Source organism: Exophiala spinifera, assembly GCF_000836115.1.
Source record: "Exophiala spinifera strain CBS 89968 unplaced genomic scaffold supercont1.2, whole genome shotgun sequence".
In the NCBI taxonomy this organism is placed as follows: domain Eukaryota; kingdom Fungi; phylum Ascomycota; class Eurotiomycetes; order Chaetothyriales; family Herpotrichiellaceae; genus Exophiala; species Exophiala spinifera.
In genome coordinates this window covers 3901491-3927485 of record NW_015622514.1, presented here as the reverse complement: position 1 = coordinate 3927485, position 25995 = coordinate 3901491, and the positions used below count along the sequence as shown (strand labels likewise).

The 25995-nt window shown below is 42.8% G+C and overlaps 5 protein-coding genes across 5 annotated transcripts; 2 read left to right on the top strand and 3 right to left on the bottom strand.

Moving 5' to 3' along the window:
* Positions 1 to 200: 200 nt before the first annotated feature.
* On the bottom strand, positions 201 to 938 carry PV08_03723 (uncharacterized protein; the record flags this gene model as incomplete). Its single annotated transcript, XM_016378074.1, has 1 exon — positions 201 to 938. The coding sequence occupies one exon, from the start codon at positions 936 to 938 to the stop codon at positions 201 to 203; it is 738 nt and encodes a 245-aa protein (XP_016239644.1).
* A 54-nt stretch (positions 939 to 992) lies between these two features.
* Positions 993 to 3857, bottom strand: PV08_03722 (uncharacterized protein; the record flags this gene model as incomplete). The annotated part of the gene is made up of 1 exon (XM_016378073.1): positions 993 to 3857. The coding sequence occupies one exon, from the start codon at positions 3855 to 3857 to the stop codon at positions 993 to 995; it is 2865 nt and encodes a 954-aa protein (XP_016239643.1).
* Positions 3858 to 9902: 6045 nt separating this feature from the next.
* PV08_03721 (uncharacterized protein) lies at positions 9903 to 10913 on the top strand (the record flags this gene model as incomplete). The annotated part of the gene is made up of 2 exons (XM_016378072.1): positions 9903 to 10154; positions 10368 to 10913. The coding sequence occupies 2 exons, from the start codon at positions 9903 to 9905 to the stop codon at positions 10911 to 10913; spliced, it is 798 nt and encodes a 265-aa protein (XP_016239642.1).
* Positions 10914 to 21599: 10686 nt separating this feature from the next.
* On the top strand, positions 21600 to 22059 carry PV08_03720 (uncharacterized protein; the record flags this gene model as incomplete). The annotated part of the gene is made up of 2 exons (XM_016378071.1): positions 21600 to 21919; positions 21960 to 22059. 2 exons carry the CDS (start codon positions 21600 to 21602, stop codon positions 22057 to 22059), a joined length of 420 nt encoding a protein of 139 aa, XP_016239641.1.
* Positions 22060 to 22440: 381 nt separating this feature from the next.
* On the bottom strand, positions 22441 to 24726 carry PV08_03719 (uncharacterized protein; the record flags this gene model as incomplete). Its single annotated transcript, XM_016378070.1, has 7 exons — positions 22441 to 22988; positions 23047 to 23376; positions 23433 to 23567; positions 23626 to 23933; positions 23992 to 24137; positions 24196 to 24386; positions 24447 to 24726. The coding sequence occupies 7 exons, from the start codon at positions 24724 to 24726 to the stop codon at positions 22441 to 22443; spliced, it is 1938 nt and encodes a 645-aa protein (XP_016239640.1).
* Positions 24727 to 25995: the final 1269 nt, after the last annotated feature.

Here is a 25995-nt window from a genome sequence, read left to right as displayed (position 1 = left end):
GCCATAATGAAATAAGAACTAAGCCTTTGAGAAACTTCTCCGCTGATCAATCCACTCTTGAAATCTGTCTAGGACCCTCGCCTGAGTAGAGCTACCGTCGAATCATACTCCCTTAAGCGAATCAAGCGAATTAAGAGAACCTCTTCTAGTTCAAAGGTGTACTGTATCGCCTAATCATTCATGGTTAGCTGCCACCTAACCTACTCCATGTGTCGCTCGATCCAATCCTCCCACTTTTCTCGATCCCATGAAAGATACTGCGGGAGACGAGAAGGATGGCCTGGCCGCCAAGACTTCCGTTCCCACCTCCATTGGTCGGGTTCGGCCCATTCGACTCGCCCGGTCACCTCCGTCAATTCGATGGAATACATCATTCGTTGTCCTTGCTTCGTCGTCTGTGTGAACACCTCGGCACAGGGATAGGGCAAGACCCAATGATATGCGTAAAGCGACCGCCAAAATCGACGGCTGAAAGTCTGTTCGACTTGTCGCTCGTCAGGGAGAAGACTCAACGCCGTGCGTGCTCGTCGATAGAGCTTGCGGAACGGTCGATTTTCCCAATGTGCTCGAATACGCCCATCTTCAAAATCGAACAGGAAGTGCCCCAAGTGGGTGACTTGCTTGAAGTCGCATCGGTTGCCCGAGATGAGATACACGTCGTCCGTCAGGATGTCTTGAAAGTATTCGAAGCAAAACGGATCGAGTCCTCTCAAGGCATCCTCCCGACACTCAGGTTGGATATCGGACTGGATGCTGCGAAGGACGTCCACGCGAAATTGCTGCAGACAGATGTGAACCATCCAAAAGATAAGCCGGTCGCGGATCGCTTCATGTGAATGGTGTTGCTGGAGCCACGCCAGCGCCAGTTCCAGCCGCCGCGTGGTGTGGAAAAAATCTTCGACTTGGCCGCCGCGACGGAGATACTGCCCACGCAGCATGCTGTTGCCAAAAAGCATTCGATCCGTCACCTCGGGCTGGAACACCAACCGCTCCTAGTCGATACGTGGTTCGAGCCAGCAGTATCCGTAACGGGCGAGCGTGTTGCAGAATCCCAAGCCGTACCAGATTCGTGGCCGAGGAGGATTCCCGACCTCACGCTCACGTCGGCTCCACCACAGAGCGGATTCCCGAGACAGCTGATGTCCACCGAGCACAAACCGCAGGCAACGTAGCGCCATGGCCATCATCTTCGTTTGCTCCCAGGTAACCAGATCTTGTCGACACCGGGCGCGAATAATCTCGAAGAGGCTGGCAAACTTGTTAGCACTACGCCAGAGAAAGCCGAGGTAAGCCTCGGTCGGGACTGCCCAAGTGTACGACGGACGGTCGGCTAAGGTGACTTCCAACTCGTCGCGCGGCGTCATGCGGAGTCGTTCCATGAGGGCACAAAACAAGTCCCAGGAAATTCGGAACTCGGCGCGAATACCAAAGGACTTGTGGCGGGAGTCGCGAAGGGCCCGGTGTGACCGGCGTTTACTGGCGCAGTACGCCCGCTCGAGGACTCGGATGTCGCGACGATGGCCTCCGGCCAAGTGGTGGGCCGCCTGTCGGATTTGGGAATCCAAGGCCATCTCCTCCAGTCCGTCGTTGTCAAACGGCTTACACTTGGCCGCGTCCCAGACTTCCTTCACGGATCCATAGAGCTGGAGGTATCGGATACCACCACCATAGAGTCGAGTGTGCTTCGGCGGCACACTGGTCATCGTGGCGACTTCGTGCAACATATTCTGGTCAAAGTATCGCTGTCCTCGACCATTTTTCGCGGGGGTCTGGTCGCCATACAGTTGCTGAATGATACGTTCGAGACAACAGCGCTTCCACGATAGCACCTGGGCCTCTTCGTCGACGTGGAGTCTGTCGGACGCGAGACGACTGGCGGCGGGACAAACTTCAGTGGCTAGGTCGATGAATGTCCGTCGCCAATCGACAAAGTCTCCGTCAAAGACATTGTCCAGGTACGAATCGAAGTGCACCATCGCATCCAGGAGCGTCGGCCGAGAAGGGTTGGTCTTAAATTGGAGCTTGCTTCCTTTGGCCGAGAAGAGAAGCTGGGGCTCTCGAAAGTTCGCCAGGCCGGGTGTGGTGTCGATTGTACGAAGGATGTCGGCCCAAATCGGTTCCAGATATTCCGCTTGAAGATGGTAGCCGAGGGATTGCTGGGCCTGGTAGCTGGCCGTCTCGATCTTGCGCCCTTCCACCTGTCGAGCTTTCGAATTGGAAAAGGCCTGGAGAAAGCTGGCGGGGAGGTGCTGGGTGACGTGAGCGGCACACTGACGGTACACCGCCGGGTAAAAGACTTGGTTGAGCCATCGCGAGAGTTGGTCTTGGGTCAGTGAGATAAACTTGTCTTGTGGTTGCGGAAGATGGGGAAACAGGATGTGGATAGTAATGTCATGCGCATTCGCCACACGGCCGAGGAGGAAATGAGGAACATCTCGCAGCATGGCCAGAGTGGCCCGGGGGGCCTGCTCAGTATCATCACCCGCGACAAATACGCGAGTTTCGAGGTGGACGTCATTGGTTATGTTCTGTCGCGCTTGGGGGACCGGTTGGTGCCAGAGGCCTTCTCGACAGGCCGCCAGGGAGTGCCTAAACCCAAGATAGCTGTCCACGTCGAACGCTTGTTGGACAGGTTGTTCTCGAGTCTCTTCGTGGTGCAGACAAACATACTGGGGACGGGGATGCTGGGGAGAAATACCACAAAATGTAGACTGTAATTGCTCAGGACTGGGAAGCACGTAGCGACGGAGTTGGTCGGGAGTCAGCATGTCAGCAGATGCAAGCACGGAAACAGAGTCGGCGTCACGAAAGATATTATTCAAGGCGTGGTGGGCATCGTCGGCTACATTAGCCATATGCTGTTGATGGCGCTCATGGTGCTGATCTTCAGTGCAACCGCCAATATCGCCCTGGAAGAAAGCAAAAAGCTTATCGACTGTGTGCTGGAGATCTGAAAGAGGCGGTTCATTATCTTCATCGTCACTAGAGAGTGCAGAACGCTCAAATGCAAAATTGGAGACAGGGTCTTCCTCGTCGCTCTTATTTGCGCTATCGCCTCTCCTTCCATTATTATTCTCCTGCTGGGTAACGCTCTGCTTATCAAAATCATTTTCATTGGCGTCATCGGGCCGGCCAAAATTCTGATCGTCGAAACCATTATCATCGTGATCTGTATCGTTGATATCATTATCTCTAAAAAGTAAATCTTCACTTCCTCGGTGCTGGGCACCCATATTCTCAAGAATTGAAGATGAAAGAGGGCTATAGGAGGGACGAAAGGGGGATGCTCGAGCTGACGAGAGCGGGCTGAAGGAGGGTCGCACCGGAGATGGCCGAACTGGGGGAGGAGCAGTGGTATGTTGGGCGCGGGTCGAGAATGGATTATCGGAAGGACGCGACGAAAAGAACTGCGAGAGTTGCGATTGACTCGACGGACATGACGTTGACGGCGGAGAGGGTTGGCTTGTAGGTGCAATGGTTGTAGGGTGACTTGGAGAGGGATGGTGGTTCCTAGCTGCGGTGTATATATAAGGGCCATACAGCATTTGGTGCTCGTCCACCTCGGTGGCTCCCTGCTGAAGCTGCGCATCTTGTGCATCTTGAGCGAGCGTCAGTCCGGAGACTCTGAGACCCATTTGTGATAATGTCACGGCCGCTTCTTCTTCGTCCGTCATCGCGAGTGATATGATTTGCTCGCCCTGTTGAAGCTGCGCCTGAGTAGGTCGTGTCTGGGCGTCGCGTGCGGCTCTTCGGCGATCTCGAAGTCGTTGAACGCGAGCAGCACCGAGCGCACGTCGGCGAGCTAAGGCAGGATCTTCTACACCCTCAAATAAGGGTCGTTCACGCTTTGAAGGCATTGTCATCCAAAGAATAGTAACACAAAATAGATGTAGTACATGTAGAATAACAGTACACTGTTGATATTTCTATATCTGGCCAGGGGTTGTAACGCTCTTGGCAGTCTAACCTATTATGCTGATAGACAGTAACGCTCTTGGCATGCCTCGTCGAAGCACCCCTTGAGATCTCATTTTCCATACCACACTGAGGAAGCAACACGAGAGATATTGAAAAAAGAGTTGCAGCATTCGATTGGCCATTGGAAGCTCTATCGACGATGCTATGACACGAAGTATGTTTCTCGAGTTCGATGTCTAACCCTAAGGGGGGAAACCGGGTATGGATTCATTGAAGGCGCCACACTGCTGATGGGAGCGACGATCCAGTATTGCCGTGCTCTCGGGCTGGCAATGGCCCACCGCTATAGGAGGACACATCGATAATCCTGACCATCAGTGGCATCAGACTGTCCTATGCGATGGTGGGCGGAGAGATGTCGCCCTAGAAGCTGTTGGCTGGTTGTCCGGGTCAAGCAGTGGCCGCACGCGAATCCAGAAACCGTGGCCAGGGCCGTATCCTCTTGGGATAGATCGTTTCGAGGCGTCAGTTGAGAGATATCCGTGAGATCGAGTGTCGTGAGGTTTTCCAACTGGGACCGACGCGAGCTGTCGATCGAGTGAACCTGAGAAAGATGCTACCAGACAGACCTCGGATCAACACGTAGAGCGCGTTGACATAGCGTACAAATCAACGCGTTTTCAGGAGCGCTTATCGTAAGATTATAGCTGCGAAGCTGGGAAGAGGAGATCATGATGCAAAGGGAAGATGAGATAACCGCGTACCCATGAAGTCGAGTCTTGAAAGGATCAGCTAGGATGGAAGAGTTAATCGTTTAAAAGGTCGAGGCGAGGCTATATTACATTACCACGAGGCTAAGCCACAGAACATTTGGCGCTACAATAAATATAACGCTATAGAACAAATTTGGCGCTACACTCAAAGTTTATTTCCATTTCGCGCGCCGATCTGCCGCGAAAAGGCGCTACAGTCTATGCCTAGACTACTAGGGCCTTAAACGAAATACAAGAGAAAAGTCTACCTAAGAAATATAAGGACTTTGTAGATATCTTCAGAGAAAGAGAAAACATAACCACACTACCAGAGTATAAGCCATGGGACCATGAAATAACGCTCGAAGAAGGAAAAGTGTTAAAGCATAATGGTTGGCTTTAATCTCTATCTCTAAAGGAAGAAAGCTTCCTTAAGAAGTACATAGAGACTCACTTAAAGAAAGGCTTTATTCGACTATCCAAGTCATTCATAGCACACAGTGTGCTATTCGCCCCAAAAAAGGATGGATCTCTTCGACCATGTATTGATTTCCGACCACTCAATGCGATCACCAGAAAGAATCGGTATTCACTACCCTTGATCAAGGAGCTATAGGACAGACTCCTTGGTGCAAAATACTTCATCGCGCTCGATATATAGGACACCTACTACCGAGTACGAATAAAGAAAGGCCATAAATGGATGACGGCTTTTAAAACCAGCTTTAGGTTGTATAAGTATTGTGTCATGCCGTTCAGATTAACTAACACCTCAGCATCTTTCCAGGAACTGATCAACGACACGCTACAAGAATATCTCGACGACTTTGTAGTTATATACTTAGATAATATACTTATATTCTTGAAGATATATAAAGAACATATACAGTATATTTAAAAGATTCTAAGGAAACTTCAGAAAAAGGACCTACCATTGAAACTTAGCAAATGTAAGTTTCATAAAAAACGGATCTAATTTCTAGGCCACATCATATTCGATAAGGATATTAAAGTGGATCCCGACAAAATAGCGTCAATCAAGGATTAGCTAGAACCTAAGAATGTCACGGAAGTACAGTCTTTCATTAGACTACTCAACTATTACTGAAGATTCATTGAGGGATTTTCGAAGATCGCAGCGTCTTTGACGAACCTTACTAAGAAGGATATCCCGTTTAAGTTTGGACCAGAATACAGGAAGACATTTAAACGCCTTAAAGAAGCCATCACGACAGCGCCAGTACTTGCGATATTTAACTCTAAGCTAGAATGCTAGGTAGAGATAGATGTATCGAACAGAGCGATTAAAGCTTGTCTCACGCAAAAAGGGCTAGATAGTAAGACCTGAATAATCGCGTACTACTTAAAGAGAATAACAGGGCCGAAGTTAAATTATGATATCCATAACAAGAAACTACTTGCTATCGTGGCGTGTCTCAAGAAATAAAGAGTATATCTTAAAGGCGCTAAATATTAAGTTTAGATCTACACTAATCATAAGAACCTATTATACTGAATAACCATGAAGGAACTTAACCGCAAACAGGTTTAGTGGGCCGAAATATTGGCACTATACAACTTCAAGATACATCATATTCAAGGAAAAGAAAATACTGTGGTAGACGCGCTTAATAAACAGCCAAATTACATAAAAAACATCAAACCAGAGCCTATGGTAGTACTCAAGGAAAAGGATAGCGCCTTAATCTACGCAACACCTAAGGTAGAGATGCTGGCTCTTATCGATATCGAGCTGACAGAAGAGCAGAAAGAAGAAATCATCAAGGGACGACACGATAATAAGTTAGCAAGACATCTAGGTATTGAGAAAACGCTTGAGTTAGTCACGAGGGACTTTATCTAGAAAGGGGTTAGGAAAGACATAACAAAATATATTAAGAACTACGATATATACCACAAAGCGAAGTATACAAGACATAAACCCTATAGATTACTCTAAAAATCGATAATATTAGGAGAAGCATAGTATACTATTATATTGGATTTCATTATAAAGCTACCAAAATCTAGAGAACCCCTCATGGGTGTGGAATTTAACAGTATACTTATGGTAAATAATATTCTAACTAAATACGCGAAATTTATTCCATACAAGGAGTCATTAATAGCGGAAGACTTGATATACACATTATATAAAGATATCTTTAGCCGATATAAGATACCGAAAGAAATATACTCGGACCGAGATAAGCTATTTATATTATAGTTTTGGTAATCGCTAATAAACCTTATAGAAGTCCACCAAAAACTATCAATAACCTTCTATCCATAGAGCGATAGGTAAATAAAAAGAACAAATTAAACGCTGGAATAGTATTTATAGTATTATATTAATTTCCAGCAGAACGACTAGATACAGCTACTACCCATAACGCAATTTGTATTTAATAATAAAGCAGTAGTAACAGGAATATTATCATTCTACGTAAACTATAGATTTCACCTAAGAATAGATAAGAATATTAGGGGCATTAAATTAATTATAGAAAAGGTAGTAATCTTGGTTAAGAAATTACAATCACTACATAAACTTTTAAAGAAAGAACTTAAGAAGATATCACAAAAAATAGTTAAAAACTTAAATAGGCGAAGATCTAAGGAATTAGACTTTAAAGAAGGGAAGGTAGTTTATCTTCTCAGAAAAAACATTAAAACGTAGCGACTATCTGACAAACTAGATCACACCAAGATTGAACCCTACAAAATCAAAAGAAAACTTGGATTAGTGAACTTTGAATTGGAATTACCTAGAGGAATGAATATCTACTCGGTTTTTCATAAATCACTTCTCGAGAAAGCATCACTAAACACTAAACCTGAATCGATACTAATACATAAGAAAACCTAATAATTAATGTACGATATGAAAGCTATTCTAGACGTTAAAGTTAAGAAAGAATAATAGCTCTATTTAACAAAGTGATTAGGATATAATAACTCAGAAAATATATAAGAACTAGAAGAACACCTTACCTAGATGTATAAAATGATTCGACAGTATTATCGAGACTAGCAAAATCGAAATCCACTATTAAGTTACCTCAGGCGAAGGGCTTAGATAGCGAGAAAGCTATTTATGGCTCTTGGCTATTAGTGTTCTCCAGATTACCCAATATATCTAGGGCTTCGGCTTCCTGAACCAACATCTCGGACTAACGGGTGATCAGTTTATCTAATTGTTCATCCAATTTCATTTCCTTCTCTTGTGCCGCGGCCAGCGCAGCAAAGGCGGATACAGCTACAATAGCCAGGCGGGCTACTTCGGCACGCTAATCTTTGACGGATTTCTTGAGCGTCTTCTTTTGGCGCTTTAGGCTATCGAACTCGGTATCTAAAAAATAACTATCACAATACCGCACATTCGACGTAGTATAATTATTGTATTTTGTGTATCCCTTAATTATGTAGTAGACCAAGTTTTGCTCTTAATAATGAGAATATCGATCCATTTCTGTTTGTTTGACCCTGATAGAATAGATTTGTTTGGTAGTGTTTAGTCAGCGAGAGATAGAAGAATCGAGATGTTTACAAGAACATTGCTATGGCATGATGAGCTATGATTAAAGAAAGAATAATAAACGCAGGGGAAGACTCACCTTATATATATTGAGGACAATAAATAAATCTAGAAGAGGGAAAGTGTTATAAACTAGGCCTTTTATAAGGCTATAGACTAAGCTATGATGATAGCCACTTAGCGTTATTACCTTCAGTATATATAAGTCAGGGGAGCGGGATCACGTGATTAAGTCAAGATCATGGGCTCTGTTAGGAGAACATAAAGGGGACAGAGCTTAATAGCTTTTATGGCTCTGTGGGCTCTGCTTATAGAGCCTATAGAGCCTAAGGAAGCCACTAATTCTACAGTCTATATATATATAATCATTTTATAGCTTTACTATATAGTTAACTTGGTTCACGATTATATCTATATATTTTAGACTGTGATCACTTCGCTCTAGTACTCGCTTAAGTACTTTATTCTCAGTGACCTTGTCTTCTATACTTTCCACTTATTAAGGAACGATATATACAGTGACACTCTAGGTGGAGCGAAATATAACAATTTATTAATTTAGTTATAAAGTTTATATTAAAATCTAATATATTTAATAAATATTAAAGTGATAAATATTAAAGTAATAAATATTAAAGTGATAAATATTAAAGTGATAAATATTAAAGTAATAAATATTAAAGTAATAAATATTAAAGTAATGAATATTAAAGTAATAAATATTAAAGTAATAAATATTAAATAAATATATATATAATTAAAGTTAAAAATACATTATAAATATATATCTCTAGACTAAATAAACTTTACTATATTATCTTTATTCTAACTCTTAAATATTTTATCTCGTCTATATATATCTTTACTCGCGATATTATAAACAAAATAAATAAGACGTAGTATTATCGCTATATCGTTACTTATATTCTCACTCTAAATTCGTTAAAAGTGTCGCTATCTAAGCCACTAACTATATATCACGAGATTAAGATACTCGTCTTAATACTTAGTAATCTAAATCTCGTTAAACCCGAACCTATAATATATCGCATAAAACAAGATTAGCATCACCACCCCTAGCCATTAATATACTCGCGATATCTTGGCCCTTATCGCATAGAGATACTAACTAACCCTATATCGATAATAACTATAACTATCGACCGCGTAATAGATCTACTAACGAAACTATTTTATATCACCATGATTCTATAGCACTTTATAAAATCCTATTTATTACGAACCAGGCCTTTTATAAGGCCGCAGACCAAGCTATGATGACAGCCACTTGGCGTTATTATCTTCGATACACGTGAGTCAGAGAAGCGAGATCACGTGACCAAGCCAAGACCGTGGGCTCTGTCAGGAGAACATAAAGGGGACAGAGCCTAATGGCTCTTATGGCTCTGCGGGCTCTGCTTATAGAGCCCACAGAGCCCAAGGGAGCCACTAATTCTATAGTCTATATATACACGGTTATTTCATAGCTTTACTATATAGTCAACTTCGTTCACGATTATACTCATACATTTTAGACTGTGATCCCTTCGCTCTAGTACTCGCTTAAGTACTCCGTTCTCAGCGACCTCGCCTCCTATACTTCCCACTTATTAAGGAATAATACGTGCAGTGACACCCCTGGTGAAGCGAAACATAACACTTTAACTACCACTTGATTGGAAGTATTCGACACGATGTCCAGCTCCAAAGCTCCTATCCGCTCACCATCCCCTACTGGGTCGGTTCAGTTCGCCGCGCCAGGCGCACCCACACCAGGACCCACCTTCACTGTCACCTCCAGCTATGGCAACTATGGCAATCACGACAAGGACGATACTAAGGTTGACGTGTTCTATGGATCTCGTGAAAAGTTGAGACTATTCATTACCCAACTCATCGCGACTTTTAAATTGAACCGCACCAGGTATATTACCCATAAAGACAAGGTCTTATTCGCGGGACTTCACATGAGGGGATTAGTCTTTCATTGGTTTAAACCTATCATGATGAACTATATAATGTCCCCCGAAGGATAAAAGGACCCGGAAACCATTGCCATTTTCTCCAACTTCGCGATATTCATGGAACGACTTAAGCAAATATTTGGAACTCCAGAGGAGGAACAGGCCGCGGCCCAACGAATCTATCAACTCAAGTAGAAGGGGTCAGCTACGCAGTACTATGCCCTGTTTAAGAGGCTTCAGGCCAAACTGGACTGGAACAACAATATACTTATCGCTACCTTCTACACTGACTTAAAGGACAACATCAAAAAGGAGTTGGGACCGGAGAGGCCTAACATATATCAGGGGTTGGTCAACAAAGCCATCGAAATTGACAACTGGCTATACAAGTTAGGATTGGAGAAGAAAGGATACCATAAAAAGACGAGTGGCGCGTACTATAAGGGCAAGCGCACTAACTACCAGTCTTATGGTGATCCGATAGACCTTGATGTTATTGAACAAGGTTGGTCCTCACGACTAAAAGGCAAGTTCCAACGCAAGGGGCTATCCAACAAGGAGCGAGAACAACGCAAGAAAGAAAACCTGTGCTACAACTATGGAAATCCAGGATATAGGGCTAACGAGTGCGGTACAAAGCCTGTAGAACTGCATATAATTGAAGCTGGTATTGAAGAAGAAAAGGCTAACACTCCAATTAAGAAAGAACTCAAGCGCCTAAGACTTAAGAGCAAAGAATAGATCCAAGGATTGAGGAGCCTAGAACTCAAAAGACAATAAATAATAAAGGCACACCTAGATGGCCTCAAGAAAGACAATTTAGAACAGGCTAGCCGCGCCAAGAGAGCACAGAAGGGGAATTCCGAAGGAATCTAGACAGAGAGAGCGACTTTAGTACCACTGTTAATGGTCAATGGTGAAGAGGTTACCGACATCGCAGGAACCTATCCTAGCCGAGGTCGATAAAATAAAATAGTCACGGCATGAAAGACCAATGAAGAGCGACCAAAACACGCGAACTTATTATGAACAGCCTACCACAACGACAACTGCCCCATTCACTACTCTAATAAGCAGGGTACAGAATGGTTCCCTCACGGAAAGAAGCGCAAGAATCGTCGAAGCAAAAAATTCAAGAGAAAGGAAGTCGACTGGGAAGAGCCTAAAATAGTGGCCATGATGGAAGCGAGATCACCACCATACGAAATAATTAGCGTCGAATACGGGTTTGCACGGATCAGGACCCATTATTAGGAATATAGCACCAACGAGGCCGTGTTTAGCCCACACACTAATGTCGAGCAAGACTGGATACCACTAAGGCTGAAAAGGTGCTTCTAGCAATGCAGTTTTAAAGAACCCTATATCTACCTGGCAGGAGAAGAACGATACCAGTTCCCGTTCAAACTACTACAAGAATGAACCCCGAGCCAGATAAACTGGGAAGTCGCAAGCACCTACGACCTCATAAGCAGAGCGGAAACGCTAATGATAGTATAAACACATTATTGGACCAGAAGAGGGGACAAAATCTTCTTGAGCCTATATCGGGGAAAACAGTCAATAAAGTATGTCCTCATTATACATATCTGTCAAGAACCTAACTGCATCGGGGGGTCCCGTCTATATACACACGATATGTGGGGAATACCCATAATCCATCATTTTTCATTCGACGACAACTCTGATAAGGAAAACAATGAACCTAGCGACTAAGAAGAAGACGAAATATTTATCTAGGTGGAGTCCGATACCTAGAGAACGGCTGCACCAACAACAGAGACACGACACGAAGAAAAATACAGAATAATTGCCAATCATAGCAATGTGGCAATACTCACGACGAAGTACTGGAAGAATATACCATGCACCCAAGTATGCAGAAGAGGTTGCGCCACGGAACATAAAAGATTCAATCCTAAAGAAAGTTCGAGGGACAAGGAAAGCCTAGTACTTGTGACAAAATGTGAAGGAATGTGTAAAGGACCCACTCACACACACAATGTACTAGGGGAGGATCGTTACGATTTCACATTTAGCGAAGAACCGGACTTGAGCGACTCTGAGCCTGAGTGTGACACCATGTTGTTCCACGGATACTATCACGCGGTTATCGAGACGCCGAACTGGATCTACTACGAGGAAGAAGTACCCGGGACGCGTATGGTTAACAACAAGCTTAAGCTGAACTATGCTTAGGAGCAGGAGGAAAAGAGGCCGATACCTATATAGCGATACTTCAGGTGCCTAGGCCTAGCTCCTCATACACATCAGACTAATATCGGAGAACCCTACTTCTTCCCATTCAAAGAACATGACGATCTAACCCCAGAAGAGATCGACCAAGACATGGCGGGACACTATATCGAAGGAGAAAGGACAAGGGACGTTATAGTCATAAGAACACATTATTGGGTCCAGACAGCAGAAGGGGTCCGAAGGTATAGCCTCTACACTAACCTAAATGCCCACTAGGTTTTTATGATTTTATGCTTATATCACGACGAATAATATCCGCACGAAGGAGAATATACACACGATGTGATTAGGAGCGAAACACACTACCTGCTATATGAGTTGAAAGATCTTATAGTAATCGGTACCCCTAAAGAATCCGATGAGGATGACTCGTTCAAGTTTATCGTTACCAAGATAACTAAGACACACCTCTGGTTCTCAACCCCGTTTTAGAAGCCAGTAAAATGTGAGCGAACAAACTGCCTAAACGGAGCGTCACATTACCACCCAGAGTTCGACCCCAAAACAAGCGAAAAGGATAAAGTCCTCGTGTTAGCCAAAAAATGGTGTACTGACATAACGTGCACCTATACATCCAGGATATATGTATATCTCACAACGGAGGATATGATCGAACCACCGATCGAGGTACTTCTACATGTTTTCGGAAGCAGGGATACGACCATAAACGACGTGCCAAAAAACTAGGCGGAGGACCTATCATGAGGCGGAAGGTCCCACGCAACAGAAAAAAGCCTCGGAAACGCTATATCAACATGGTACAGACTCAGCGTTCAACGCCATTGGTCTTCAGCGCCAGACTAGCTGATGAGCCTGTCCAAGTGATGATTGATAGTGGAGCAAGCCGAGACTACGTGTCACCAAAAACAGCAGCAAGACTGAACAAGCAACGGAAAAAGAATCTATACCCGGTCTTTATGGCAGACAGAACGCCAGGTGAGTACAATAGCGGATGGATACGACAGGAGATTCGCGACGTCTGTCTAGAGATTAGAGAGTACAGAGAGCAGGTCAAGCTTGATATAATGCCGATTAAGTATAATATCATTCTAGAGATAAAGTGGCTAAAAGAACACTCGCCAGTAATAGACTGGAAAGAAGGAACCTTGTCCTTCCTAAATTGCAGTCACGGGAAGACAAAGAGGAAGAAACGATTAACTTTCGTTGTATCTCTACAAAGGGCGATATGGGTACAACCCAGGAGAAGGGCCTTAAACGAAATACGAGAGGAAAGCCTACCTGAGGAATACAAGGACTTCGCAGACATCTTCAAAGAAAGAGAAGGCATGGCCGCGCTACCAAAGCATAAGCCATGGGACCATGAAATAACGCTCGAAGAAGGGAAAGTGTCGAAGTATAACGATTAGCTTCGATCCTTGTCCTCAAAGGAAGAAAGCTTCCTCAAGGAGTACATGGAGACTCACTTGAAAAAAGGCTTTATTCGACCATCCAAGTTATCCATAGCACACGGTGTACTGTTCGCCCCAAAAAAGGATGGATCTCTTCGACTATGCATTGATTTCTGACCACTCAATGCGATCATCAGGAAGAATCGATACTCACTACCCTTGATCAAGGAGCTGCAGGACAAACTCCTTGGTGTAAAATACTTTATCGCGCTCGATATACAGGACGCCTACTATTGAGTATGGATGAAGGAAGGCTATGAATAGATAACGGCTTTCAAAACTAGCTTTGGGTTATACGAGTATTAGGTTATGCTGTTTAGATTGACTAACGCTTTAGCATCTTTCTAGGAACTGATTAACAACATACTATGAGAATATCTTGATAACTTCGCAGTCATATACTTAGATAATGTACTTATATTCTCGAAGATATACGAGGAATATATGCGATATATTCGAAAGATTCTGAGGAAACTTTAGGAAAAGGATCTACTATTGAAACTTAGCAAGTGTGAGTTCCACAAAAAACGGATTCAATTCCTAGGCCACATTATATCCGATCAGGGTATCGAAGTGGATCCCGATAAAATAGCGCTAATTAAGGACTGGCCAGAACCCAAGAATGTCATGGAAGTATAGTCTTTTGTTGGACTACTTAACTACTATTGAAGATTCATTAAGGGATTTTCGAAGATCGTAGCGCCTTTGACGAACCTTACTAAGAAGAATGTCTCGTTTAAGTTCGGACCAGAATGCAGAAAGGTATTCGAACGCCTTAAAGAAGCTATCACGACGGCGCTAGTACTTATGATATTTGACCTTAAGCTGAAATGCTAGATAGAGATAGATATATCGGACGGAGCGATTGGAGCCCGCCTCACGCAAAAAGGGCTAGATAATAAGACCTGAATGATTATGTACTTCTCAAAGAGAATGACAAGGTCGGAGTTGAATTACGATATCCACGATAAGGAACTACTCGCTATCGTGGTATGTCTCAAGGAATGAAGAGTATATCTTGAAGGCGCTAAGTATTAAGTTTAGATCTACACTGACCACAAGAACCTATTATACTGGACAACCACGAAGGAACTTAATTGTAGACAGGTTCGGTGGGCCGAAATATTGGCACTATATAACTTCAAGATACATTATATTCAAGGAAAAGAAAATGCTGTGGCAGACGCGCTCAGCAGACGGCCAGATTACATGGAAAACATCAAACCAGAGCTCATGGCAGTACTCAAGGAAAAGGATAACGCCTTAACCTACGTAACACCTGAGGTAGAGATGCTGACTCTTATCGATATCGAGCTGACAGAAGAGCAGAAAGAAAAAATTATCAAGGGACGACACGATAATAAGTTAGCAGGACATTTAGGTATCGAGAAAACGCTCGAGTTAGTCACGAGGGACTTTACCTAGAAAGGGGTCAGGAAAGACATAATAAAATATATCAAGAACTGCGATACATGCTATAAAGCGAAGTATATAAGATATAAACCTTACAGGTTACTTCAGAAATCAGCAATACCAGGAGAAGCATAGTATACTATTGTATTGGATTTCATCATAAAGCTATCAAAATCTAGAGAACCTCTCACGGGTGTGGAATTTAATAGTATACTTGTGGTAAATAATATCCTAATCAAATACGCGGAATTTATTCTATACAAGGAGTTATTAACAGCGAAAGACTTGGCGTACGCATTATATAAGGACGTCTTTAGCCGACATGAGATATCGGAAGAAATACGCTCGGACTGGGATAAGCTATTTATATCACAGTTTTGGTAATCGCTAATGGATCTCACGGGAGTTTATCAAAAATTGTTAATAGCCTTTCACCTACAGAGCGACGAGCAAATAGAAAGAATAAATCAAACGCTGGAACAGTATTTACGGTGCTATATTAATTTTTAGTAGAACAACTAAATATAGTTACTACTTATAGCGTAATTTGTATTCAATAACAAAGTAGCAGTAATAGGAATATCACTATTCTACGTAAACCACGAGTTTTATCTAAGGATAGATAAGGATGTCAGGGGCATTAAACTAATTGCAGAAAAGGCAGCAATCTTGGTTGAGAAATTATGATCACTACATAAACTTTTGAAGAAAGAACTTGAGAAGATATCATAAAAAATAGTTGAAAACTTGAATAGGTGAAGATTTGAGGGACCAGACTTCAAAGAAGGGGAGGCAGTCTACCTTCTTAGAAAAAACATCAAAACGCAGCGACTATCTAATAAACTAGATCACACTAAGATTGAACCCTACAAAATCAAAAGAAAACTTGGACCAGTGAACTTTGAATTGGAATTATCCGAAGGAATGAATATCTACTCGGTTTTTCATAAATCACTTCTCGAGAAAGCACCACTAAACGCTAAACCCGGACCGGTGCTGATACATAAGGAAACTCAATAATTAATGTATGACGTGAAAGCCATTCTAGATGTCAAAGTCGAGAAAGAATAATGACTCTATCTGACAAAGTGGTTAGGATACAATAACTCGAAAAATACATGGAAACTAGAAGAATACCTTACTTAGGTGTATAAGATAATTCGACAGTATCACCAAGACCAGCAAAATCGAAATCCACCATTGAGTCACCCCAGGCGAAGGGCTCAGATAGTGAGAAAGCTATCTGTGGCTCTTAGCCGTTAGCGTCCTCCAGATCACCCAATGCATCTAGGGCTTCGGCTTCCTGAACCAACATCTCGGACTAACGGGCGGTCAGTTTGTTCAATCGTTCATCCAATTTCATTTCCTTCTCTTGTGCCGCGGCCAGCGCAGCAAAGGCGGATGTAGCTGCGGCAGCCAGGCGGGCTACTTCGGCACGCTAATCTTTGACGGATTTCTTGAGCGTCTTCTTTTGGCGCTCCAGGCCATCGAACTTGGTATCCGAAAAATAACCATCACAATACTGCACGTTCGACGCAGTATAATTATTGTATTTCGCGTATCCCTTGATCATGTAGCAGACCAAGTTCTGCTCTTGATAACGGGAATATCGACCTATTTCTGTTTGTTTGACCCCGACAGAACGGATTCGTTTGGCAGTGTTCAGTCGGCGAGAGGTGGAAGAATCGAGGCGTTTACAGGAACGTTGCTGTGGTATAGTGAGCCATAGTCGAAGAAAGAATAATAAACGCAGGGGAAGACTCACCTTATGTACATTAAGGACAACGAACGAATCTAGGAGGGGAAAAGTGTTACGAATCAGGCCTTTTATGAGGCCGCAGACCAAGCTATAACGACAGCCACTCAGCGTTATTACCTCCAGTACACATGAGTCAGAGGAGTGGGATCACATGACTAAGTCAAGACCGTGGGCTCTGTTAGGAGAACATAAAGAGAATAGAGCTTGATGGCTCTCATGGCTTTGCGGGCTCTGCTTATAGAGCCCACAGAGCCCAAGAGAGTCACTGATTCTACGGTCTATATATATACGGTCATTTTATAGCTTTACTATGTAGTCAACTTCGTTCACAATTATACCTATACGTTTTAGACTGTGATCCCTTCGCTCTAGTACTCGCTTAAGTACTTCGTTCTCAGCGACCTCGCCTTCTATACTTCCCACTTATCAAGGAACGATACATGCAGTGACACCCCTGGTGGAGCGAAACGTAACACTATTAATGAATTAAATAAAACGAGTAAAGAGATAGCGCCTAGCGATAATTAATTCGACTTTTAGTCTTTAAAACTATATAAAGAGCATAAATATTAAAGTTTATTTTAATCATAATTCTAAACCCTAAATTTAGATTATTTCTCGAGAGAAGCTAAATATTATATCTAGTCAATATAATAGTGAAAATTAATCGAGTGAATAAAGATAAAATATAGACTAAAATAATAAACTATTCTATTCTCGATATATAGTGGACTAAGATCTAATTAAAAAGATTAATCTAAAACTATATAAGCTCTCAATCTTATTAATGATAGTTAATCATTATTTTTATATATAGAGACCTCTAGAATCGAGTGAAGACCTCTAATCTTATATACTTATCGATATTGAGACGGGTTTGTTAGTTATAAGTAGATTTTAACTTACTCGAATTCACGCCTAGCCCTAGGATATCATTTAATTAACTGTGTATATTTAGTTGTCTCTTCTTAGAGAAGCGAATATTCTCAATAAACTCGATGAGCGCGAGATTCAAAAGTGAAGAGTTAGTTTTCTTCTCTAAAGTGATCTTGACTATATAACACTTAATTAGTTATGTTTATATTCGATCTATATTCTTGATAGTGATTAATACCGACACAGAAGAAATACTAATCACTTTCAATACCCTAACTAATTACTCTAGCGATTAAGTAACTAAAGTATTCTTACACAGCTTATTTACTTAGATATAGTCTTTCTGTATAGAAATCTATCGATAATATTAAAGCAGTTACTCTCTGACTAGTTATAGATCAAAATCGATCTTTAAATTTCCTCTTCTCGCGAGTATTTCCTCGAATTATTGAATGACTTAGTGCAATATCACTAGTTAAAGATTATAACTTAAAGCTTAAGTAGCGACGATCCCTTAAAGAGTAGAGTTATAAGTAATCTCTATATACTAAGACAGAATTTAATATATATATTAAGCGATAATGACTATCGAGGGCGTCACTATTTAAGAAGGCCGCTTGATATTGAAATTAATTATAATGTCGATCTAGAAATAAGGTTCATAGAACTTATATACTAGATTCAAGAGATCTCGCTATATATCGTTATATATAAACTATTCTTAATATATATTAATCGTATTTAAGAGATAGATATCTAAAAGTGATTCGATCGTCACTTAAGTGAACTAGTTTATTCGCGCTTAAATAAAGATAAGAATATATTGTTATAACTCGATAAACTAAGATTTAGTATTATCGAGATATTATTTCTATAGAGTAAGAATAAAGTTCTTTTATAGTGAAGACTTATCGCCTATATACTTAATAATAAAAAAAGGCTCTAGGCTAAGCTATTAACTAATATATAATATAATTATTCTTATTATCTTACTTTCTCGCGAGGTGGTCTTTAGTAAAACATATATATTAGAAAATAGTATTATAAGATAATTAAAAACCATCTTATATATTTAATTATAGACTATATTATTAAGATCAATAAAAAAGTCTTTCATATAAAGGCATAAGATATCTAATTTATATTACTTCTAAAGATCTAGAAAGAACAGATCTTAGATATCTTAATCTTATCGCTTCGCGAGTAATTAAGATAATTATATCTAGTTAAAGGATTACACTTTAATATAATATTTATACCAAAGCTATCACAGGGTTTAAAGCACTTAGAAAAATATAGAGAATTAATATTATCTCACTTAAGAAAGAATTAATAAGGACTATATAGCAATATTATACTTAAGGCGAGAATAAAAATTTTAATTTATATCATTAATATAGTAACTAGATATCCACTCCTAGATAATAATATTAAAGGTCGCTAATTCAAGGGGAAATTAGTATCACTCACTAATTATATTTCGTTAAGTAATATTTCGTTATAGAGTATTAAGTTAACACACAAAGAAGGTGGTTTTCCTAATCAATCCTAGTTTCAGGGTTAATTAGGTCTTTATATCTCTCGTCATCTCTTTAGTGGTCTTTAGAATATAGGCTATAACGATAACAGAGTCAAGACTAAGATACCAGTTTATATCTTATTACGCGAGTAGCGTCAATTCGATTCAGATTTAATCGTGAATATTTAGTAAGCTTAAGTCTTCTCGATTAGCTTGTAATTAGATCGAAAGCTTCAATAAAAAAGTCTCTATAAGCGTGAAATTAAGCGTGAATCTTAAGGCTAATAAATTAGAAGCCATTAAGATTCGACTCACCTTAGTTATAAATATTATATAGCTATTATCTCTCTCTCTTAATATTCTTTTAATCTTTTAAGTACTCTTTAAGTGCTTCTATATAGTGATATTCAATCATTAATTCAATTAGCTCAAGATTTATATATTATTAATCTAAAAATAAAGGCTACACCTATAGTGTTCGCTATCGCTAGTTAAGATAACTCTTGTCGTGATACTTTAGCGCGCTAATTATATAATCAATTTCTAATTAAGTGTAGATAAGCTAAAGAGTATTATTCAAGTCGATACAATATAACTCTTAACAAAATACCTAATAAAGTCACTATCGATACAGAATATTTAATAATCGATTATAGCCTTATTTCTAGATCGATATTAATATATTAATAGAGAAAATCATGATCACTAAATAGTATAGCTTAATCTACTTATAAGTGAACAATAATCTTAATATAAAATAGAGAAGAGAAGATTCGCTCATAAAGATAATTTTCTCTGAAGATAAAGAAAGTTACTTATTATTAAGAAGAGACATTATTAAAAGTAGAATAAAAGAAAAGTAGTTCACAATAAGACTTTAAGCGTAGATAATATAGTAAATAATCGATAGAAAAGAAGAAAACAAAGTATATCCCTTAAGGAACACTAATTAAGAGATTAACCTTAAAAGTCGCTTACCTTATTATATACTGTTTAGATAGATTATCCCTAAAGAGACAAGTAATACTAATAAAGAAAGAACATAGTGCTCACTTAATTTAAGAGCGTCCCCTTAAGGATATTAACTAGCCTGTCACTGAATTCTCTAAATATCTTGTCGTCGATCTTATTGAGAACTCAAAGCGTCCCTAAAAGGACACTCTCCTTTAATACAAATATTATATCCTCTATAATTGTTCCTAAAGAGATAAGTAATACTAATAAAGAAAGAATATAGTGCTTACCTAATAGAAGAGCGTCTCCTTAGGGACATTAATCAGTTAGTCTATCTTGAGGCCCTCGAAATATTCTGTGGTCGATCTTGTTGAGAACTTTAAGCGTCCCTTAAGGGACACTCTCCTTCGATATAGGTGCCATATTCTTCATGATTGTCCTCGAAGGGACAAGTGATATTGATAAAGAACGAATGTGGTGCTCACGAGATAGAAGAGCGTCCCCTCGGGGACATGGATCGGCCTATCACAGGGCTCTCTGGATATCCTGTCATCGCCCTTATCGAGAACGCAGAGCGTCCCTTGAGGGACGCTTAACCCAAGGGCCCTGACCTGTTTTCGCTCCATAGTATATAAATCGTTATCTCTAGCTTGGTGTTATAATAAAAATCCATGGTCTTTAGGGTAGAATTGGGTAGGTGGGGTTTGAATCTTCAATAGATATATTCATGTCGCTGTAGTAGAAGGAGTTGTTGACTTAACTTATCATGACGCGAACTATACATAAAAGCACACTACTAACCTTATTATTATTATTAATTCGCCCTGCTAATAGAGGACTACTGCATAATATCCTCCTACCCTAGACTTACTGTCACAGCACTCACCTTTGGATTGATGAACGCTCCGGAGACTGTAACTACGGTTAACCCTAGGAGATCTCAACCCTAGGTCTGTGTTCTGGTAGAATATGTTCTCGCTTATCGCGATAAGGGCCCGCCCAAACCCGATCAGGTAAGGTGCGTCCGTATTCTGCCAGAAACCCGCGCGAACCTAGTAATAGGGTCGTTCATCGCGGCCGAGATCACCGGCCCGCTGGGCGCCGACTGGCAGCTCGGTGTGTGGGAGTCGGACTGGAGACGCATTGCGGACCTTATCCCTCCTTCTTCGCCGTTACCTTTTGATTTTAGTAAGCTGAACCCAGAGTCTGCTATGGTCAAGACATTCACAAACCCAATCATGAGCGCTGAGAAAACTTATACACCTGAATGGTGTGCCGCTGAGCTGGGTGCCGTCAACAGTTACGGCAATGCTCTCTCGCTCGCCTGTATCCTCTCGGTTATCACGCTGGGCGGAACCGTCGACGGTTATCGGCTGCTGACGCCCGAGATCATTGAACGTATCTTCGACGTGCAGGCCGACGACACCGACGTCGTCACCGGCCTCCCACTGTGCTTTGGCGTCGGTTTCGGCCTTGCACAGGGCGGCACACTGACTACGATTCCCTTCTTGCCCAAGGGTGGCAAGATCTGCTTTTGGGGCGGATGGGGGGGGGGGCAGTATTGTTCTCATGGACATCGAGAGAAAAATCACCTTTAGCTACGTCATGAATAAGATGGGAAACGACTTCATTGGGTCAGATAGGACAGTCGCATACGTCAAGGCAGCTTACAAGGCTTTGGGTGTTGAAGGGTTTTGAGTAGCTGGATAGCTGGAGCAACCTATCCTACAGGACCGAGCATTCCTAGTAGGAATATCGCCAAGGCGCTACGGATGAACCAAGAAGTTCATCAGCTTGCTTGGGGGCCGAGGTAGAAATAGTCTCCAGAAATACTTTCATTCATACTGGCTTCACCCTGTTTGGAACGTCTCGAGAAACAGGCAGAGTGATAACACAGTAATGGGTTCGAGGGTTCCTATCTAAAGGTGCGCTCTAGTCCTAGACTCTAAGCATAAGGAAGAGAAGTTCCTTATGCGAGTAGCTTGCGTGAAAAGTGCGAAGCTCAGGAGTCCGCTAAGGTATATTGGTGTGAGCTCTCTTAGCGCGCACTCTCTGTGAGTGTTGCTCTCTGAACGCCTGTTAGAACCCCTGTCCTGAGTTGCGCTCATGACAGACATCTTCGCGGTCGGAGTTACTGCCAGCGGCAGCAGCTTCAATCTCAAGGTTCTGTACCTTCTCTGAGCTTGGGTGTGTGGGGCTTCCCTCAACGTCGCCGAACTTCTCGTGGTGCTCAACACCCTCACCATTGGCGTAGACTTGTCGAGGGACGTGAGTAGTAAGAAGCTTGTCGTAGTCCTTCATCAAAAGAACTGCACCCAACATGATGACGTTGACTGGGATGGTGGCATAGTACATGTAGGAGAAGGAAGCAGTCTTGGCATCGACAAGAGCATCGAGAGTGGCATTTAAGATGCCGCCGGTCATGCCAGGAACCTCGTTGAAAGCATCGGCGGTACCCACGCCGATAGCCGTCATTAGTTCACCAAGAGATGAGGAGGGAAGTCCAGCGGCCTCGACGGCGCTGGGGACAAACTTAGCGATTTCCTTAGGGAGTGTGTTTTGGAAGATGGCTAGATAGATGGCAGTGAAGATCGAGCCATTGATAGTTCTGAAGAGACAGATGATTCCTGAATTTTCATGTTAGCACAAAGTTCTTACTTGGCATTTTGGCGAACAAGTACTTACCGAAGACCGTGCCTAGATCGGCATCGTTGGCAGAAATTTGCACCAATGACAGTGGTGTGATCTCAAGCATACCATCGGCAAACATGGAGAGGAAGGCGAATGCCGCATTTCGACCTTTGTTGTCTCTGCTCGAGGCAATGAGACCTCCGGAAAAGGCGAGGACCATCAATGCCATCAAGATCATTTGTTTCTTGACATGCTTGATGATTGGCAGAATAGCTCCCCAGAACACGATACCTCCGACGATGGCGAATGTCACGGCTGAGGTCAGCCATGCCTGTTCTTCCCAGCCGACAGGATTGGAACCAGCAGCGTATATATTAGCGACCTCTGTGAGATGAAGGTCAGCCTCGCGGTTGAAACAGTGAAGATAAACATATACGTACGCATAGGCCAGATGACAGAAGGCGCAACATATCCAGCTCCGGAAATCGCGTCGATAATTGCCAAGCAGGTAAATCCTTTGATATCTTTGAAGAAATACATAGGCATGAGGGGATTTGGCACGTTGGAGTAGATCTCTGTTGAGCGATATCGTCAGTCCGACGAAGTGTATATCGGATCGGGGGAAGACCTTACCCCAAAGAACAAACAGCACACAGAGCACAAAGCCGATGATTAGAAGGCAGAGAATCTGTGCTGACTTCCATGGAACGGGTTGACCACCCCACGAGATACCGAGGATGAAGAGCACGATTCCGGCGGTCAGAAGGAATAATCCGACGAAGTCAATACGCTTGACTTCTTGCATGATGGTTCGCTTTCCACCGTGAAGCTGCTTAAATGACGGTGGCTTGTAGAAGAAGAATTGCGAGATGGTCGCGATAGCCATGAGAATGATGTAGATATAGTAGATGAATCTCCATCCTGGACCAAGCTTGATGAGCCTGAAGCCTGTTTCAAACGTTAGAGACGAAGACAATTTCGGTGTCACCAAGACAGAACCCACCAATGATTGGCGCAAAGGAGATACCAACGAAACAGAGAATCACGACCGCGGAAAAGGCTGCTGTCTTGTAACGGTTGGGGACGAGTTCACCCATGGTCAGACCATAACAGGTGTGGACACCACCAGAGAGACCGATCAAGACCTAGAAAGATTCAGTAAACCGACCTTTCGCTCACGGTAAGTGACTAATAGAGACTTACATTTGCGCCGACGAGTGTATCCATATTTTGAGCCCGAGAGGCAATGATACCTCCGATAACACCCATGAATGAAGCCCCAACGACAAACCATCTCCGGCCAAACTTATCAGACAATCGACCGAAAAGAATAATCGCAATGGCACAAGCAGCAGTCCAGATGATGGAGACCAAGCTAGCGTTGTTGCTGGGTCCTGTTGTTCAAGTCAGTAAGACTGAATCCCTTCACTGCCACTGGGCAGCGAGATGCTTACCAATATCCTCATTGATGTAGGTCAGCAGAGACGCCGGGCAGGTGAAGCCGAAGTATGAGCCAGTAGTACCCATACTGATAGAAAAACATGCTGTTGCCATTCGGAAGTAGTACCGTCCGGTGAACTCGGATTGATCGGTGACGAGGGCATCCGAGTTCTGGAGATCTTCAAGAGCGCCGGCATCTCGCTGAGCGTGCTCGAGTTCAAGGCGTTGAAGTTCAGTAAGCTCGGCAGGATTGTGGTCGTGGAGACCACGGTTTCGAAGACCCGAATCGGCCATGTTAGCGGTGCAACTTGGTCCAAGGAGAGTCGGTTCTGTTGTCCTCTTGCCTAGATTGCACTGTTGTCTTTCGAACTTACGGACCTTGATCAGGAAAGAAGCTCGTGCTTGAACAAGGGCCGGGGTGGTGTTATATCAATGTTTTGGTCCGATACCTCCTGGTGCCTCGACTCAAAACCGAAACTGGTATAGCTAGTCACCGGGGCAGCCCCATTCTGGGGGAGCTGGGGCTCAAGAAGCCGTCTGGGGAACTCATGGTCTGGAGTTTCTGCGGGCAGGTATTGAATTTGCGCGACGGGTCTAAAGCCAATGAGAAGCCCATCTGGGTAAGAGCTGCTCAAGTACTAGTCATCAAAGGCTGACTGGGTCTCCACGCTGGTGGGCACCGGTGGTATACGATGACTGCGGGATACCTATGATCAATTCCTGACAGCATGCTCTGAGCCAGAGACTATCGTATCGTTATGTGACCACAGTCATCAAATCTTGAGTGACAAGATTTGGTCGACCTCTCGATCCGGGGTGTTGCTGCCGTAAAAAATTCAGACCCCATACTGGCCACGATGGTGACTGGTGCAACGGCAAACAAGAAGAGACCGAAGTGGTCCTAGTGGATGTAGCCGACCCAACTATGTCTGTCCAACAACCCCTTTTGGCGGTTCACCCGTAGATCCCGATCTCGATTGGATCAAACATGCAGTGAAGAAGATCTTTCTCGTATATGATGGAGAGAGGGTCATGTAAGGTCGAACCTCGGCCTGAAGAACCCTGATGTCTATACTGTGTCCATGTGCCATATGAAAGTTGCTGATGTCTGGGGTAAGTGAGCCAAGCGAGCGCATCCCCAGCCCGGAGTTGTCTGTCATCCGTATCCGAACGACCGTGCTCCGAGGTGTGTTTCCGGTTCTGGGCGGTTCTCGGCACACACCAGATTCCAAAAGTAAATGACCTCGGCGACTTGACCGAATATATTGGTTGATCAGGTGATTGAAGGAGCCAGGCAATGATAATGGAGATCACACAGGATCAGCGGTGAAGCGCTATGACTATGCACTGCTAGCGACATTAGTAGATGGCCATGATAGTCGTGAGTCTCACCTTAACTGCAACAGGAATGCCTATTGTGCTACGAAAACATGGGCGTTACTGTATGCTGCAGGATCATCAATGGCAAAACACGTTGCGGCTGCCTGTAAATGTCAGTCCAGATCCTGCCTGAACTTGTGTAGTAGTAATGGGAATTTTGATGACTACGTAATCCAATTCATT